Source organism: Taudactylus pleione, unplaced genomic scaffold (genome assembly GCF_031769625.1).
Source record: "Taudactylus pleione unplaced genomic scaffold, aTauple2 ptg000518l, whole genome shotgun sequence".
NCBI lineage: Eukaryota > Metazoa > Chordata > Amphibia > Anura > Myobatrachidae > Taudactylus > Taudactylus pleione.
This window is the reverse complement of record NW_028284920.1, coordinates 1,810,447-1,829,457: the sequence shown is the minus strand read 5'-3', so window position 1 is coordinate 1,829,457 and position 19,011 is coordinate 1,810,447. Positions and strand designations below refer to the sequence as shown.

Here is a 19,011-nt window from a genome sequence, read left to right as displayed (position 1 = left end):
TATTGATATTCAAATCATGTCGACATTCCAGAATCAATATTCTGAATGTTGACTACACATACCACACCCAAATGTATGCCTATTTGCAACCAATCAGATTTTAGCTATTATCTTCTGGAAGGTGCTAGTTAAATGTTAAGTAGAATCTAATTGGTTGCTATGGGCAACATCTCCATTTCTAAAAACTCTAATTTTTGTAAATATACCCCTACATATAAATAAATTATACTTTAATATTAAAGTATATTTACCATTACCTGAGGCAAATCAATGAATAGTAAGGCTTTTCCTTCCCTTATGTTTTCTTGTGTGTTTTAGCAATGTACAAAGACTCCTTCTTTTCTTGGTGATATATTAGGTGTGCCTCATCTGCCTGGGGAAATGTTTTTAGCTATGAAATCTTCGTGTCATATTTTACAAGTGTTCAGGGGTCTGTCGCATAGATATACTATAGGCCTATACACCACAGTTAGAAATTATTCTATCACTGCAGTTTCATTAATACAGATTGAGCTGCTCAGCTCTCTGGCGATACTAAATAGAGGCCTACATAAATAATTGCTGACAAAGCATTTTTCAAACCATCAATTTTACTTATTGCTTAAAGTGATCTTTGTGACAGGGCCTGCATTTATAAAATTGATTGCTATGAAACATGGGCTCACTATACACACATTGCATGTAAAAAGTTGCTTGTGTACTTCAGACGCTCATATTACAACTTGTGTTAAATGCAGGGTAAAATACGTCTGCAACATTCACCTATGTGCTAGAATCCAGCTTTAGTATAAGGCTATGGATTTTAAAATGTAAGTCAGGAGAAGGCAGGTCATGAGGTCTTTGAGGGAGAGAGCCTACTTTACAGGGGAATTGTACCCGAAATCCTAGCAGTTTGAGGCGATTCTGGGTACTATGGGTCTGTTTCAGAGATGGACGCAACGTCGATATCGGACAGAGTGGAGTGATTTTCTGCTACATCAAAGATGCACTGTGCATATGGGGCAGTGGATTAGCAGAGAGGATTGATGTGCAAAGTGAGTGACAGGTACAGTAGCCAGTGTTTAGGGGAGGTATTGGGGGGTGGTTAGAAAAATGCGTGTTGGGACCGTTTTCTGGGAGTGGTCTAGTGAGCCTCTGCTAATTCGTTCACAGCTGCAGAGAGCCTGGTGTCTTAGGAGAGCCGCATTGTTTGAGACTGCATAGGCTTACTTAGAAGTTCCATGTGCCACCGATTTTCCTGCTTTTGTACATGAGCGGTGGATGTCAGATGCCAGACGTGGGCTTCTCAGTGCACAAGACAGTGGCTGAGATGCCCACGTCCAGGCTTATTTTTGCAAGTCCGCTGCATAAGTGCATCTCTTAATCAGGCCCTATGAGTGTAAGCACAACAGATGCTTTAGTTAAATTTACATGCACTGAGGGTTTTCATTTTTTAAGAGACAGGATCATGTAATATTCAAAAGAGTGTAAAAATGTGCATGTTATATAAAAAATATACTAACTATGTGGAGTTGTACTTGAAAATAAAAACAGATTTATTTCTTGAGTCAATGAACTCTAAGATTGCTAGATTATCTCTCAAAAGAAACTACAAAGACAAACTCTAGAATGTGTATCGCTAATCTGCAAACAATGCAATAGTCAGCCATAACTATGGTGGGGATGAAGTCATGTGACCAGCTGCCTCACAATCCCGACTGCGGAATGCCGGCTAGGGATTTATGATAGGCGTCGAAATACCGGCACTTTATCATAATCTCGATGCCGGAATCCAGGACAATGCGTGCCCGAATAAGGTAAGTCCGGGGGTGCCCCTTCCTCTTACCCACGGGGCAGGGGGGGGGGAAGGTTAGGTTTAGGGCAGTTAGCAGGGGTAGCGGTAGGTTTTGGGGGGGATGGTTACAGTTAGGCACCCCCAGGAGGGAGAGTTAGGCACCCCTAGGGGGGAGGGTTAGGGTTAGGCATCCCCAGGGAGAGGTTAGCGTTAGGCACCCCCCCTCCCCCGGGAGGGTTAGGTTTAGGGAGTGGTAAGGGGGGGTTAGGGTTAGGCACCCCCTGGAGGAGGTTAGGGTGAGGCACCACTAAGGGAGGGTTAGAGTTAGGGGAGGTTTCAGGGAGGTTAGCATACTGACCTGCCTCTGTCGGGATTTTCATCCTGTCGGGCAGCCGCATGTCGGGATTTGAACCGGCGGCTAAACAGCTGCCGGCATATCAATCCTGTTCCCTATGGTGATCTAGTTAAAATTAATCATATAATAGATGTAGAAAACTATACAATCATGGCAGCTTAAGTTTCATTGGCCAAACAGACTGATGCAAGTTTAAATTATTCTTTAAGTGAGAACTATGTATAACATGAAAAGATTAAGTAATATTTAAGGTATAAAAATCACCAGCAAATGCACCTGGTGCCAAAGGCGTTATCATCACCAGCATGTATTTACGCCTGCCTTGTATCAGGTGCGGTAATTACGCCCCATAACAGATGTATTTGTGCTTCTGCAGGTTGGCATGACTCGTATGTGCCTGAACATGCCCTTATTGTACTTGGCCTACGTCAAACTGACCCTTCCTTCTCCCTTTTTGCTTTTCCAGTAGTAAGGATGTGCAAGTGACAGATATGCGCAGGTCAGCATTGGCGCATATACGAGCATTACCCTGGTAGCTATATATACTGCGAATTTAGGTTTTCTGCACAGACTGGCATAAGTTTAAAACAACATTAGGCCCATTGTATAAAATATATAGCGTATTAGGGGTAAATTTACTAAGCTGAGAGTTTGGGAGAGTTTGCAAACTCTGGAGAGTTTGGGCATTTTTTCCCACTCTCGGATTAGTCCTCTCCTTTGCTACAGGAAAATACTGGAGAGTTAGCAAACTCTCTTCAATTCACCATCGGCAAAACTCGAGAACTCGAGAACCTTTTCTAGCAGAGAGTTTCTAAACTCTCATGATCGGTGTTATCCATGTATGTTTCTGCCTGTAAATATAGATAAAAAATGTAAATATCAGAAAAAAATGACATGGGGTCCCCCCCAAAAGCCTAACCAGGCCCAGGCTTGCCAGCCAGTCCTGGTTTCTAAAATTACGGAAAGGGTCACCGGGCTGTGGCATTACAGCCCGGCCATTTTGGGTCCGGTGCTGGTATTAAATATAGGGGGTACCCTATGCATTTTTTCTTCCCCCTATATTTAAAACCAGGACTGGCCTTGCAACCTGGTGCTGGTTTCTAAATTACGGTGGAACCCTACACATTTTGTTCCCTGTAATTTTAGAAACCAGGACTTTAGGGGAGGGGGGGCTATGTCATTTTTTTTTTTACTTTTAACCCGTTTTTTTTACAGGCTAGAACACAAGCAGCCTTCACATATCATATCTCACTGATGTGTGCAGGCTGCTTGCTGGGGAGAGTTTTGCAGAGAGAAGACACTGCAATCTCAGGTGAGTCATCTCCTGCAAAACCTGCTACTCGAGGAAGAATTCCCCTGGAAAACCTGCTACTCGGGAGAGAAATCTCGTTCTACTTCACTATCGGCCATCTCACTCTCAGCTAAACTCCCTTCTTTGTAAATTTGCGAGTCTCAGGAGCTTCAAATCACCCGAGTTTCGGTGAAGCTAATCGAGTTGAAAAAAAAGCAAACTCTCCCAGACTCGATTCTTAGTAAATTTACCCCTTACAATTTATAAAATAAAAACATAAATATACTATAGGCCTATACAATATGAAAGAGAAGCAATGTATATTCCCAGTGTAAATAACACCTTGGACGTCTCAAAGCTATGTTAATATAATGAAGAAGGATATAGCCCACAATTTTTTTTCTTTTTTTTTCACACAACTCTTGGCTAGAAACCAGTAATGAATCTCTATTATACTGGATCACTGAGCATACTTATTGTAATTATGAGGTAGAACTAAAAAAAAAATAGTGAAAGAGTAATATATTGTTTTTAATTCTTTATGGTATATATAGTTTTTTATAATAGAGCACCAGTTCCTACAAAATATATAAGATTATTCCATGTTATGCTTTTCCCTTTCTCATATTAAATTACTGTAACTTAGTACATATTTTCTTTTATTTTAACAAGGTACATTGTTCTCTTTTTTTTTTAAATACCGTTTAATGAATGTTAAAAAATAGAAAAATGTCAAAATGAAGCACTTACTAAACTCAAAAACAATATATATATATATATAATATATATATATATAAAAATTAAATGAATATAGTAAAAAGTATAAAAAGAATAAAACTTAAAACTCTGTGGGCCTGATTCAGACCCGGTCGCAAGGCTGCTTTCGCACGCAGCTTGTCGAGGCGAAAATATGCTAATAACCCCATATGCAATGTAACCGCAGCACAATAAGTAGACACCCAACACTACATAATGCCGCCTACTTCCCTTCACTTACGTTCTCGCAAGACAGCAAAGACATCGGTAACATCGAGAACCATCGGACCCACACGCACAAGTTGTGGTTGACCTGACCCTACCTGAGACATTGCTAACGTTTGTGTGTGTAACTAGACTTTAGGGTGTATGCCGTCACTGGTGCAATTATGCCTGGCCCTGAAACGGCGTCTAGACACCCAGGCACGCCCGCGTTTCTCTGACCCCCCCCGTCACCACCCTCAAACGGTAACTTCCTGTCAATCACTGTATGCAGGCTCTATGTACTCGCTGCGGTCGATTCCCGATCACATCGGCCGGTCCGCGCACGCTCACTGCGATGCATACGCATGCGCAGAATGCAAACATCGACAGTCTGTGTGCGACCGGGTCTGAATCAGGCCCTGTGTTCCCAGCAGGGAAATCTTGTAAATCGCCCAGATATTAGACAAAATGCTGCTTCAATCACAGTCACAACTTTACTAGAAATAACAACCTCACAGAAAAGGGGACGTGCAAATTTCATCCAGCTTCTTGCCAGAATCTAACGGAACATAAAATATTTCCCACAATTGTAATGACATAAAAACAAATACACATTTATTGCACACAGGGCCTGCGACTATCGCGATCACCGCTACCTGATGCTGCGTCTTCAGGCACAGCAATCGCAGGTGCATGCCGGAGGCGTCTATATCCTACGGACGCCTCCTGCTGCGTTTGCATTTTAGTTGTACGGTATTGCACATGGCTTCCCTGCGGCAGTGCAATACCGTGCGCATCAGAATCAGGCTCACAATTTACACAAACACATACCTATGCACAAACAAATGCATCCCTTTATGTATCAATTGCAGCCACACACAAGATACGCAAACAAACAAACAAGAAAACAAAAACATTGGTGAAATACTAGTTGGATTAATTTGATTTAGCAGCCAGTGCATCATGTAAGCAAGGAGAACGCCATCCAAGTTTATCTACCCACCGGAACCCCCAGTATCAGTAACTGGCTGATGCTACATAAGGAGCTGTGTAACTGCCAGACACTTAGTGGTTGGAAAATGACTTTTTTCACAATTGTTAAACTTTCACTTTGTCTACACACCTTTAGTCATTATGATGCAAGGTTCAACTTGGCAAGGATCTCTACTAATCATATTGAAAGAGAGATGGTGACCTAATATTTCTGCTATCAGAGAAGGGAGAGTGATTGCATGGGGGGACGCGGGATGAAACGGAATCTTATTGGGTGGAACCAACATTCTAAAGCTATGTCACGCAGCATATAAACCATGCCACAGAGATGTCATTTTTAATGTTCCTATGTTTCTTTCTTTTCCCATAGAACCTTAGACAGTAGCCCTTCTAGAAATGACGTATCATAAGCCACCAGATGGAGGATGTGGCTGGATCATTGTCACAGCCTCGTTCTTTATCCAGTTTCTGTGCTATGGTTCTCCTCTGGCTGTTGGAGTTCTCTATGTTGAGTGGTTAGATGTCTTTGATGAAGGCAAAGGGAAGACTGCATGGGTCGGGTCCCTGGCTGCTGGAGTGGGACTACTTGCAAGTAAGATTTATTTATTTTTGTGCATCTACAAATCTGCATTCGCTACCAAAAAATATCATCACTGTAGTGTATCAATTAGCATTTATATAGTGCCAGCATGTGTCATTGCGCTTTACAACTGAGAGGGATTTATGCCACAATCCTCTTAGTGCTTGACAGCCAGGGGTCAGTAAAATAAAAAAAATGCTCTATAATTAAAATAAAGCATTTTTTTCTGTTTTGTTTCCAAAAAAATAATAATAATATATATATATATATATATATATATTTAAAAGAAAATTCTTAATTCATTATCCATGAAAATTGAAGTGGAAGACCAAGTGCAGGCATTCAGTTCCACTGCACATGTGCGAACTGGCAAATCAGCCCATGTTAAGCAGTAGGATCCAAGACTTGCCAGCGATGAAGTAAGAGTCTTCTTACTGCTTCTAGCCAGTACCAGCCAGTATCGTCGGGGCGCTGAGCCTAAATCAGCTGCTTTGGCAAACTTTTATTAGAAAGATGTGGCGATATTAGATTAAGTTAACATGACAGTGGAGAAGAGTGTGTCAGCTCAATAAGCATTTTAACTTTTTATGTTGCCAAGAAATTATGATACTCTAGACGCTGATGCCAGTCTCTCTGGGTAATTGAGCACTTCAGAACAAGTTCAGCTCTCACATTAACTGGGTGTAGTCACATCATTAATATTGCTGGAATCACAGCTTCTCCTAGAAAAAGATTCTCAGAAGATCCACATTTGTTTTGTACATTCATGATATTATGTATGAGAGGCTGTTCATTCTCATTATGGTGATAGTAGAGAGCTGTTCTTTCACCCCGACGCTGGAATCCCGACAAGGGAGTTAAGATAGGTGTTGAAATACTGACGCCTATCTTAATCCCGACTGTGCGGCGCAATCCAGGAGGACGCGTGCCCGAACCAAGGTAAGCCGGGGCGCCCTTAGTGTTAGCCATGGGGGGAGGGTTAGTTTTAGGTAATTTAGCGAGGTTTGTGTTAGGGTTTGGCGGGGGAGGTTAGGACTGGGCACCCCTAGGAGGGGGGGTTAGGGTCAGGTACCACTGGGGGGGGGGTTAGGTTTAGGCATGAAGGGGGAAACTTAGGTTTAGGCACTTACGGGGAGGGTTAGGGTTTGGGGAGCGGGGTTTTAGGGTTAGGCTACAAGAAGGGGGGGTTAGGGTTAGGGGGAGAAGGGTAAGTATACTTACCCAAACCCTGTCGGGATACCAACCATCTGGATGCCGCTGTCGGTATTGTGACAGGAAGCACCCCGACAGCCGGCATTACATACCGATTCCGTTTTTCCACTGTACATTAAAATAATCAGACACACACACTTATTTAATGCATTATTTGCTCTTTATGCATATGCAGATCTGGAATGTTACAGCTTTAGAGTTACTCCCTTTTTCTGTAAACAAGTCTTTATATAAGCCCTCCCTCATGTGTCCTGGGAAGGTTTACAACTATACCTGTCTACTCTTCCGGATCGACAAGGAGGCTCCTGCAAATCGGGTGGCGCTCCCAAATGTCGGCAAGAGAGGGCAAGTCTCCTGGACCGGTCACCACCCGCTCACCCTCCCCCCCAAAAACTGCCCACTTACAGATTAAAATTGGGTGGTTCGGGGGACGATTACGCGATTCAGTCGGCTAGTATGTTTATAACCCTGTATGACAAATCCTGTAATGGACTAGTCTTTAGTGTCCGTGTGTACTGTGTAGGAAAGACTATATAATGCAGTGAAAAAGAGTCACAAATGCCCAGGGAGAATTGTTCCATCTATGTGTGAAGAGAGTGCAATAAAAGGTTAAGGCTCACTTACATTGTACAGCTTAGCTGTTGCAAAACTACAAGTCCCAGGATTTCCATTTGAGCTTAGTGGGCCTGATTCAGAAGTGCACTGCTGAATGCAGAGTCCCGCTGTTTGGGAATCTGCGCAGGTGCCAGATCCGTTCTGCGCATTTGCAGAACGGGTCTGCGAGTCCTCTTGCAAACTGGCAGCAGACTGTCAGTGATTGAGAATCTGCTCCCATTTGTCACTGACAGTCTGCTGCCATTTGGGGGTGGTGACAGCCTCCGTTACCTGAAACAGAGGTGTGCATTGGGGGGGGGGGAGAGGCCAGGATCTCCACCAGGAGATTTCCTGGCCTCTTCCTCTAAACTGCGGCGGCCGACTGCGGGACCCTATGGGTCACCGCAGCCGGCCGATGGTACGCAGATTATCCGATGCTGCATTGAACAATGCAGCTCGGTTAAGTAATGCGCAGGGGGCGTGATGTCTCCTGTGCTTTGCCATATCTGCAAAGGATCGTAATTGCAAAGCTGCCTGAGTGCATACATCATGCATCTGTAGCCTAGGTGCAGCTTTGCAATTACGATCCTTACATAATCAGGCCCAGTGTCCACAGCTAAATCATTCCCAGATGGGCTAGCATGTCAAATACAGACAAGCTGTCATCAGTTTCGATCATGAACAACTGGTCAACATTGTCAATAATACAATTTACATATGTATAGCCTTTTAAATAAGCAGTGGCATTAAGGTATGGCATATACATCCTGTTTAGGTACAAAATGACATGTTGGGCCTGACTCTGAATTGCACGCAAGTCTGAATGTGGCCGCATCTAGTGATTTTCTGCATACTGCACATGCATCTTGGGCTGCGCACGCATCTTTGCGAACTTACAAGCGATTGAGAGTCGCATGCATTGCGGCTCTCTCTTTACATCTGGGTGGCAACAATGCCAACGCACGCAAGAGAGTCGGTGTGTGTTGTGGACATGTAGGTAGAGCTGCGTCCTATTTAGAGTGCCATGCACTGTGCGAATGCACGGCACATTCAGTCGCATCCCCTGCTCCTAGCACTGAGTAGGTGGAGTGCTGATGATATTGATGATGCCTGCTCTCATGGATGGAGGAGTGGGATGGTGTGATCACATAGATACGTACGACTCACAATACGAGCCTATACACATGTACCATTCTATTCCCATTCCGTTCGGATTACGTACAACTTCTATATCTGTTAAAAATGGCTTCTTTTTTTCATTACATATTAGTTGCCTCTGCCTGCTTGAAATGTTAGAATTTCAATCATTCGTTCTATTCATAGCATGTTAAATAGAGGTCAGCAATGTGCAGCTGATATTTACTGCAGAAAAATTCTTGCCAAGATTAATGTGGTTTCGTCTGTTTAATTCTGTGGAATTAAAAGGGATTCAAAGTTTGTTTGATAAAGCAAGGCCTGTATTGTATCCATCATCTCTGATCAACACTCTTGAATCAACAGATAACTACTACATATGACCAAATGATCAATGGTCCATTTAATATTGACTTGGATGTCATGGTATTAGGCGTGGATGTCACAACATAAATGTTTTTGGATGTCCTTGTCTGGGTGAATGCTGCCCTTGGGTTATATATTTGTTTCAATGTCAGTTTGAACATAATCAGTCTTTGTTCAGTTGATGATGTTTATTTTGTGTACAAAGAGCTGGAATGATATTCCATTGGACACTTAGGGGTCTATTTACTGAGCAGTGTTAGGAGACAGAGTGAAAAGTGATAAGGTGCCAGCCAATCAGCTCCTAACTGTCATGTCACAGGCTGTCTTTGAAAAATGACAGTTAGGAGCTGATTGGCTGGCACTTATAACTTTTCACCCTGTCTCATAACACTGCTTAGTAAATAGACCCCTTAACTTCTCAATGGAGAGCAAATAAAGAAGGAATAGTGAATACTGACTGGCTATCCTGGATGAAGTGCATTTCTTACCAACAATGTTGCACTAGCAGGCGCTATTGAAATGTAGCTTTTGTAATGGGGATATGTATCAAACTTTGAAGAGAGTTAACATGGAGAGAACTGAAGCACCAACCAATCAGCTTCTAACTGTAAATTTCAAACGCAGCCTGTAACATGGCAGTTAGGAACTGATTAGTTGGTACTTTATCTCTCTCCCTTTTTTCTCTCTCCAAGGTTTGATACATCTCCCCCTATGTCCACTGAACATCTCTCCCTGTGTCCACAAGGTAGATGTTCAGTCACCAGCCCCTCCCCCACACCAGAAGAATGATAGGGTCCATCTCTGAACTGAGGGCCTGATTCAGAGCCGGACGCTATTTAAGAACGGTCATTCAGAAAAAGGGGCCGGCTATTTAAATTGAGCGCTCGCTCTTTGCAGTCTGTTGACGCCTCTATGTCTGAGTGAGCGAACGAAACATGCGCTCGCTATTTTGTAAAGACGCCCCCTGGCTGTTCGCATCATACGTCATCTCCGCTATTTATTAGATTAATCGAGTACATCGAAAGGCGTCTGAACTGCTCGCAATGCTTGTTGTAGGTTTTACTTCCCGCAATCACTGCAAGCAGTTCAGGCTAAAAGACAACCAAGTGACGTGGTCGATGACGCTGCTTTGTTAATTATGCACTCCCATTAAACGCCCATTTTGACCGTTTGGCACGCCTCTGTTCGGATCTCCACTCCCCGTTTTCAAGCACCTGTCCCTGTTACCACCCACAAACGCTTCATTCTGTCACTCAAATTAGCAGGCCCTCGCTGTTTTGCGAGCGCGCGATTTCCGACTGCAATGACTGGTTGGCGCATGCGCATTACGACCCATACGCATGCGCAGATGTGCGAACATCGCTCAGAGCGAGCGAGCGGTCGCTTACGAGCGGCTCTGAATCAGGCCCTGAATCCTCTCCCCATATCAACAACATTGTACAGTGGAAGTACAGAACACATGAGTGTTGGTCCTGTCCTGTCAGCTATTGTGTTAGAAATGAACACAATGCGGTTTACATTTGTACTCTCCCATATAGTCTACTCTCCCATATAGGGCCATATTCAATTAGAGGCGAAAAGTCTGAGGTCGGACTTTTCGCCATCATCGCAGGTTTTCCTGGGGATAAAGTATCGGGCGCGTGCCCGCGTATGCCCATATTCAATTTGGAGTCGGCGAAAACGGGACCCGACGAAAAGGTAAGTATCGAAAAGTCCTGTCACTTTTTGGGAATTCAGCATGTCACCCCTCAAAAGATGGTCTGACATGGGGGATCACTATGGGTATGAATTGACCTGCTAAAAGTATTCGCGGTTTTTAAACGGTGTTGGCAGGTACTTTTATGTATCTTTAAAAATGTGGTGAAGAATAGCGTTTAGCAACATTTTTTGGGGAAAACAACTAGCCCCATCAAATTTGGGGTACATGAAAATGGGTGCAAGCATATTTTGAAGTCCCTAAAGTGAACTTTAAAAATTCTTCAAAAATCCACCTGCCACAATCAACCGCAACCAATAAAAAACACCTGCCGCATACTTGGTGACCCCCCCGTTTTTTGACAAAGACTTTTCGCACCTGCAAAAAGTCTTTGAAATTGAATATGGAGAAAAGTGAAAAAGGCGAACGCCGATAGCGGCTCTTCGCAGCCTAATTGAATATGGCCCATAGTCTATAATCTCAGGATTTTGGGATTCATTAACCCATGGTAGCGACATTCTCCGCTGCTGTGTGTGCAGTTAACTGCAATGCTAACTTGTTCTTTTGGCCTGGGCAGCAGTGAGCTCTCAGATGCGGCCCGGACCCTGACGGGACCGCGGCGGTTATATGTCAGCGGTCATGCAGCCACATTCCAACCCACACGGTGCACTCTGAATGCGCAGAGATTTTGCAGACAGTGAAAGTGAAGTGACTGAGGCGGCTGAGGCAGGCAAGGGAGGGACTCTCTTCTTGCACTCTCTGATGCCTGTTGAAGTGGCTGACCCTGAGAGTGTCACAGTGAGAGTCTGACACCAGGAAGTGAGATCAGCGTTATTCTTCAGGGGGGGGCTTGGGGGCAATGAATGTATTTTATTTATTTTTTCCTGTAGGGGCCAATGTGTGTGGTTTCTTTTTTTTCCCGTGTGGGCCAATGTGTGTGTTCGGAAGTCAGGTTTCCTGCTGAGCCGCTTGGGTCTTATGCTGGGTACACACTGGCAGAAATATTGTCCGATCAATTGATCGGCCAATATATCTGGTGCTCGTCGGCCAGTGTGTACCAGCGATATGTCTGTGAACGACGTCCTTTACAGTCAAATTGCGATGGCTGTGCTGCACAGTCGATGCCCAATATATCTGCGGATATATTGGGGCATCGGGCTGTGTGTACGGACGGTTAGCCAATTGCCAGTACAACTGCACCAGCACCCATGGGGAGGGTGGTGTGACACGCCCCCGGCCAGTGGGACCCGCCCCACTCCAACATACAGAACACAGATGATGGTTGTTCAGTGTGTATGAACAACCATCATCTGCAGATATATCTGCTAGGTGTGCACCCAGCTGTAGAGACCACCGGCTCTGCTGCTCCATGGACTTGAGGCAGTGCAGAGTGCTCCTCACTAATAGTCAATAAAAAGAGAGTATCTGATTCAATATTATCTGGGATGAGAGCTCTAATCTACGGAGATTCAGGGCATAGTAACTCCACAGGTTTGCTACATGAGAGGGCGTACAATTTAGTTTGTAGTGGATACAGTATATGCTTACACGGAGCAGGAAGATTAAAAATATTAGTTCATCTACTTAGTAATTAGAGGATTTGCATTTAGCAAAACATGGACAATGTCTGTAAAACATTAGCAAGATAATATTGCATGTAAACTGCTCTTAGAACCACATACCGGACACTGGCTATTCTTCTTTACCATCTGATTTGTTTCTGGTTGCCAGGGGCATTAATCAGGGCAATTGTAACAAATTTTTTTTGCAACATGATTGGCTGCTAAAATGTTTTGCAGATAATTGATTACTATTAAATATATGAGGCGCTGAGATCTTTGTGGCTGTATTATGGGTGGATGCTGTGGGGCAGTTATATCAGAATGGGATTCTACCCGCCTTTGCTCAACTATCGCTTACTTATGACCTCCCTTCCCAATTCTTTTTTGATACCTGCAGCTCAGACATGCCCTCTCAAAGATGGGGGCCTGGGTATATACTTGCCCCCAATGTCCCTCCCCCTTATTCTGGCCCGGTGTCAGCGCGGCACCCCCTCAAATCCAGAGCTCAGGGCACATCCCCGTCCCCCTAGTTGCGTCCCTCACTAGAGTATCAGCATATTTTCATGGCACATCTATGCCAAAGTTTTCTTATTGGGAAACTTAACAAATATTATTAAATTAATTAAATTATGCTTACATGCCCTCCTAAGGTTCAGTTATGTGGTGGTGGACAGGAGCGCGGTTCTGTTTGTGCCTTTTTCTATGAGAGAGGGATGGATGTTAGAATGCTGACAGCCAGGTATGTTTTATGTAAATATCACCCAAATGTGTCTGCTTGCCTGAAGCTGGGTGTAGGCACCTGTCTTTTACACTGCTGCGCCCAGAGCCATTTGGTGGAGCAGCTCCATGGGGCGCCACCCTATGGGGGGTGCAGCGAGGCCGTGTACCTGGCACTGATCAAAACTGAATGCCTGGTGGCAACAGCAGCTCGGGCCGCCAGCAGTACAGCAAGGGCTAGCTACAGGCCTGGGCAGCACTGGGCTCTTCCAGGTGGCTCAAACTTGACTCGGGCTCTGACCTATGGGGATGTAGCAGTGTGAGATCATTGGTCATGCAGTGACATACCGTACCACCCGCATAGTGCTCTGCAGTGACTTAATCACTTCTGGCTGCAGCTGTGTGGTGGTGTCGTTTGCAGGTGAGGGAAGGATTTGGAGCTTCTCTCTCTTTTCTCTGCTGCCACTGACAGGTCTGTTTTATTATTTTTCCTGTGGGGGCCAATGTGTGTGATGGCATTCCCTGGTGGGCCTTTCATGTCCCAGTCCAACACTGCCCACAGCAGCATACAGTAAGGTGGCACGGCACCCATTTTGACAACCACTGTGAAAAGTGAAAATACAAGTGGGTCCAAAGATGGTATGCTCTATTAATATATTGCATTAAACTATCTGAATCTTCTTTGTTAAACTATTAATAAAGTGTAAATATTTAGACTTCAGCATGCATTATATAGCATACATACTCAGAACTCAGACAGTTCTTTCTGTATATAAAGATGTTTGTGAGATGAGCTGTACATTATCCTATGTAAATAAAAGTACTATTCCCCTGGATGATTGAAGATAATGTCACAGGGAAGAGACAGATAGGCCCTGACTCTGAGCCCTCCCCTGGTGTACATCTGTCCATCTGCATGTGCAAGGACTGAGATACCCACTGTCAGCGTCCATAGACGCTGAAATACCAGCTTGTGCATCTTTAGACGCGCCATCAGTCGCACCACTTGCACCTGCCCTATGGCAGTGACAGTTTCTCTGTCTGAGTATGGCCTCCTATGTGAGTGGCACATTTATAATGGGTGCAGGGTGTGCAGTGTACATGTGCCCCTGGGTACAGCGGGGCCCCACACCACACAACCTGTGGTCAAGAAGGTCCCTTCTCCTGTGTGATGCCATCTTCCCAGTGGCATCTTTGGGATGATGGCGCTGCGCAGTGAAAGCAAAAAGTCTCGCACTGTGCCGGCTTTGCTCTCTTTTGCACAAGCGCCATATTCCTGAATATCACTGTGAAGATTGCGGCGGGGAGGAAGAGGGATCCGCTTTTCAGCACAATGTAAGATGCAAGGGTTTGGGTGGTGGGCACGTTGCTCAGAGGAGGGGGCCCTCTGCACAATACACCCCTGGTGTGTGGTTCGGTTCAATGTTTTTGTATTGAACCTCTTTCGGCCACACGCCTGCAACACTCCCATTAGACGCAACATCTCTATTCATCTTTTTAACCAAATTTTGTTGTTCCTTTATCAACTAAAACACAAACGACTTGGAGAAAATATTTATCATTGTATATTTTGCATCATAGTAAACAAAAAAAAATATAGTTCTTCCATGTTAAATTGTCAGTCGATGACCATGATTATGTTCTTAATATTTATAATTCTCATAACTCTACGGAATATCTGAGATTCATTTGTATAAAGTATTTGCCATTTTACAAGGAAAGCTTTGTGTGCACCAGAGAAATATAAGAGTTACACAGTCACTCAAACTCTGCTCTAAATATCTTAATAAAGTGGAATTACACACAGCATTGTATTTTAAGCTTGTGGAAATCTTTATGTTAAATCCCCAGATGTTATCTGATTAACTATTAACAAGGCATGTAAATAACATTTGGTAGGTTGAAGAGAGGACATGATTTCCAAGGTGCATTAAAAACAATTTTTTTTTAGATATTTAAGCTACGCCATGCATTTGTTTGCAAGAGGCTTTCATCCGTTGGATTCTGTTACTGTTATTGTAGTATTTGGTTTGACCAGGCAAGCATACTGCATTACACTACAACACACTGATTTGCTTGTTCTGGTTCAGAGCTGGCAGCATGGGAATCGGTATGATTTACTGGTGGACGGGATGCCGGTGGTCAGAAGACCGACAGCGGCATCCCGATGGTGAACATTCCAACAGGGGCTGGTAAGTAGCCTAACCCTACCCCTCTCCCCCGCTAACCTAACCCTTCCCCAGTGGTGCCTAACCCTTACCTTCCCCTGGTGGTGCCTAACCTTAACCTACCACTGGTAGTGCCTAAACCTAACCCCCCTTTCCTGCACCCTAAAACCTAACCCTCCCCGGACAGTGCCTAACACTAACCTCCCCCAGTTGGTGCCTAACCCCCCCCCCTCCCCGCAGCCTAACCCTCCCCGGTTGATGCCTAACCCTAACCCACCAGGCAGAACCCTAAAAATAAACCTAACCCCTGCTTCCTCAGCCTAACCCTAACCCACATACTTACCTTCGGTATTCCGGCAGCCGGTATGCCGACATCGGTATCTTGATCCCTTCGGGATGCCAGCGTCGGCATTCTGATGGGAGTCGGGATTCCGGCATCGGTGTCCTGAAGTCCGGTATCCTGTCCATATCTTGACTGGATCCCGGCAGCATGATCTCAGTGCGGGTGCCAATCAACTGGCCTGAACGCTGAACCCACAAAAATTGATAATGGGCATCGTTAACTCTGTTATTTTTATCATGCATAATCAGATCTTACCTAGTTGTATAAAAATTGTTCTAGCGGTACAGTGGTAAGCAGTTTTTTCTCAAATTGTTGAACAAATACAGTATATTACCATGTGTGTCCAGCTTACGTAACGTAACACATAGCTGAGCTGATGAATAATCATCTCAGGGATGTAAATCGGATACTTTTTGGCTGTGTTGTAGTTCCGTTGTGCTCTATAATACAGGCTACAGGTTCATTGAGAGCTTTCCCTGCAACTCAACCCTACCAGTTGACTCTTGCTACAGCGAGTTGCCCTACCCTTCCCCCTGTACTAGTCACTCCATGTTTGTACAATTATTGCAATACTTGTTTTATGTTTTGTACTGTTTATTGTTGTACTTCTGTGTACAGTACATTAATAGTTATTATGTTAACTCTGCATATATCTTGTGGTGCCTAACAAAAATAAATAAATAAACATAATACACCCTTGTAGATGAGTGAAGAGCTGTTGTGATTAATGTCATCATATGTACTGTGCTTCAGTACTGTATGTTCACAGTGTTTACTGCTAATTTTAAATGCAATACATTGATTTAGTAAGCAGACATCATCAGAGACTACAACAGCCAATGTAATTTTATGGAGTACAAGTACATACTCCTGGTACAGTTATTTTTAGTTGTGGAATACATGTAGCTTTAAGACTACTTTTCACGTCTATGAAATGAATATAATGGTTTCACCTAACTTGACCTTAAGCTGTCAGTGCAAATAAGAGCCACAATGGCAATTTCCCAGACATGGGGGATGATAGTGCTACATAGTATATTTTCTTGCTGAATATCCACAACAACCACCATGTAGTTAGAAAATAGCAGAGATTGTTACAAGTACCGATTGCTACCTGTAGCTTTATAAGAAAGGGAATAGTTGGAGGGTTCCATTAGCATTAGTGCTAGTTAAGCTGGGGGCACACTATACGATGTATACCCAGCCGATGGGACGACACAGTGTAACGATACGTTGTGCTGTCTGCAGACACTGCACGATGCGGTGTACGACAGTGCGATGTATCACAGCAGATGGGACGATGTGCTGAATGACCCAAGGACACGCACGATTGGACGTACACACTATGTGATCCGTATGATATATCGTTCCAATCCACATTGGAACGATGTATCGTGCAATGGATCGCATAGGGTGTATCCAGCTTCAGACTAGGGGGATTTATACTAAAAGGTTACCAAGTAGCAGAGTTTGTTTTGAAAACAAAATGATAGTTCCCGTTTATATTCAGTAGCTCTATATTGATCAAGTTCCAACACTTTCCACCGTACTGTAGAATATATACTGGGAATATATGCTAAATATAGTTGTCACTGCTGTTTTATTATAAACTGTGCTGAGTAATCATTCAGCTTGGCTGTCTTACATATAAACACTACTGCATATATTAATAAAACATAGTTATTGTCCCTGTAATCATTTTTAGATCTACCAAGAATACAGCAGCTAGTCTGTTGTGAAATGATTAGTGTATATTTTAATGTCAGTTATCTCTGCAATTCCCAATGCTGCAGCCTGATTATAGGCAGTGCAGTATTTCATGTGGGGCTGCTGTCAGTGCTGTAAGTGGATATGTCCTGAAGTAGTGACTGCACATGTTCTTGCCTTCCAAAGAAAAACAGTAAATATTCATACCATAAAAAAATGGCGCTACCCTATAGCTATATGATGAATAAACCTCGCCTAGCAGGTATATTAGATTACTGATTTACTGGACACTTACGGAATAGAGTAGGAGTACTTGTCAGCAACTTTTTTTATTTTTTAAAAGCAGATGTGCACTCTTTCCAACTGCAGGAGCAGACATCTGTCCCTTTGTGGCATTTGCCTGTGTGCTTTTGACAAGTGAATATAATGTGAGCTTTACAAATTAGGGTGGTAGTAGATTCTAGTAAGGTGGGGGCACTCTCTCTGTGTACATAGTTCAAGATTGACCTGTTGTTTTTCTCAGCTTAATCACTTCATTTGTTCTCATCAACACCTAGTAAATGTATCTCACAGAGATAACTGTTTTGGTTTCTAAGTTACTTCGGGCAGTTTAATGCATGATGGATTTCCTGAGCACTGATTTCTGAATGTCAGCAGAATTCTTGTTTACTAGAAGTTCAGGATTATTGAGATAACATATCATTCCGCACTTCCTGGTTATAAATGTGTTCGTCTAGCTGTAGGTAATGCTCATTGAAAGAAACTTACACAAACCTTCAGCATAAGGTGAGCAGATGCTCTATGTTAATAGGTATTTTGCATGTTGATACAATCACTGAAGCAGATTTCCTCAAGTATCTTCATGTACAGGGACATTAGAGAGATTAAAGATACTACCAGGTGTAAGTCATCAGGACCTCTCTAACAATCAGACAGGTGTTGAGGTGGCAGGCACAGGACCGATATCAGTGTGTGTCACCACAAAACACGTGAGATGAGTAAACAGACCATGATTAGACATGTTGGTAATATTAGCAGAGATGGTGGTGACAGCAGGTGATAGTGTAAACTACCTGCACTCATAGACACTGGGGAGTGAAGACCCAGCGCATATGCAGAAGCGTATTACAGAGGTCAGACCTCTCATAGTGAAGTCCCGGCAGGTCCTAGTAGAGCCAGTCCTAGGTATAGGCAGTATAGGCAAATGCCTAGGGACTTCTGGAAAAGCCTAGGGGCATCCGCAGCACCAGCTGCAGATTTCAGAAGTCCCAGCTGACAGTAGCTGTCCTCTGATGGGTCATAGGCAAAACTAGAGATCTGGTAATGATTTGTCCCAGTTTTAACACAGTGTCTTAGGTTTAGGGTACGGGAAGAGGGAGGTTAGGGTTAGGCACCGGGGAGGGAGGGTTAGGATAGGGATTAGAAAAATTCTTCCATGCATTCCTCAGGATTCTGGCTGTCGGGATTCCGACAGCTGGGATTTCATACCCAACCCACTCTAAAGTTGCAGGGGGCAGGGTGTCTGTTAGTGAAACGGGAACCCCAGTGGAGCTTACAAT

At 43.8% G+C, this 19,011-nt stretch overlaps 1 protein-coding gene across 1 annotated transcript in view; it reads left to right on the top strand.

Annotated features, from left to right (window-relative positions):
• The window catches only part of SLC16A9 (solute carrier family 16 member 9), a 44,698-nt gene that overhangs the window by 2,816 nt on the left and 22,871 nt on the right, over positions 1-19,011 (top strand). Inside the window, exon 2 of the mRNA XM_088450383.1 lies at positions 5,744-5,965. Within this exon, the coding sequence (XP_088306509.1) occupies positions 5,770-5,965 (196 nt within the window). The 5' untranslated portion in view covers positions 5,744-5,769. The remainder of the gene's footprint in view (positions 1-5,743; positions 5,966-19,011) is intronic.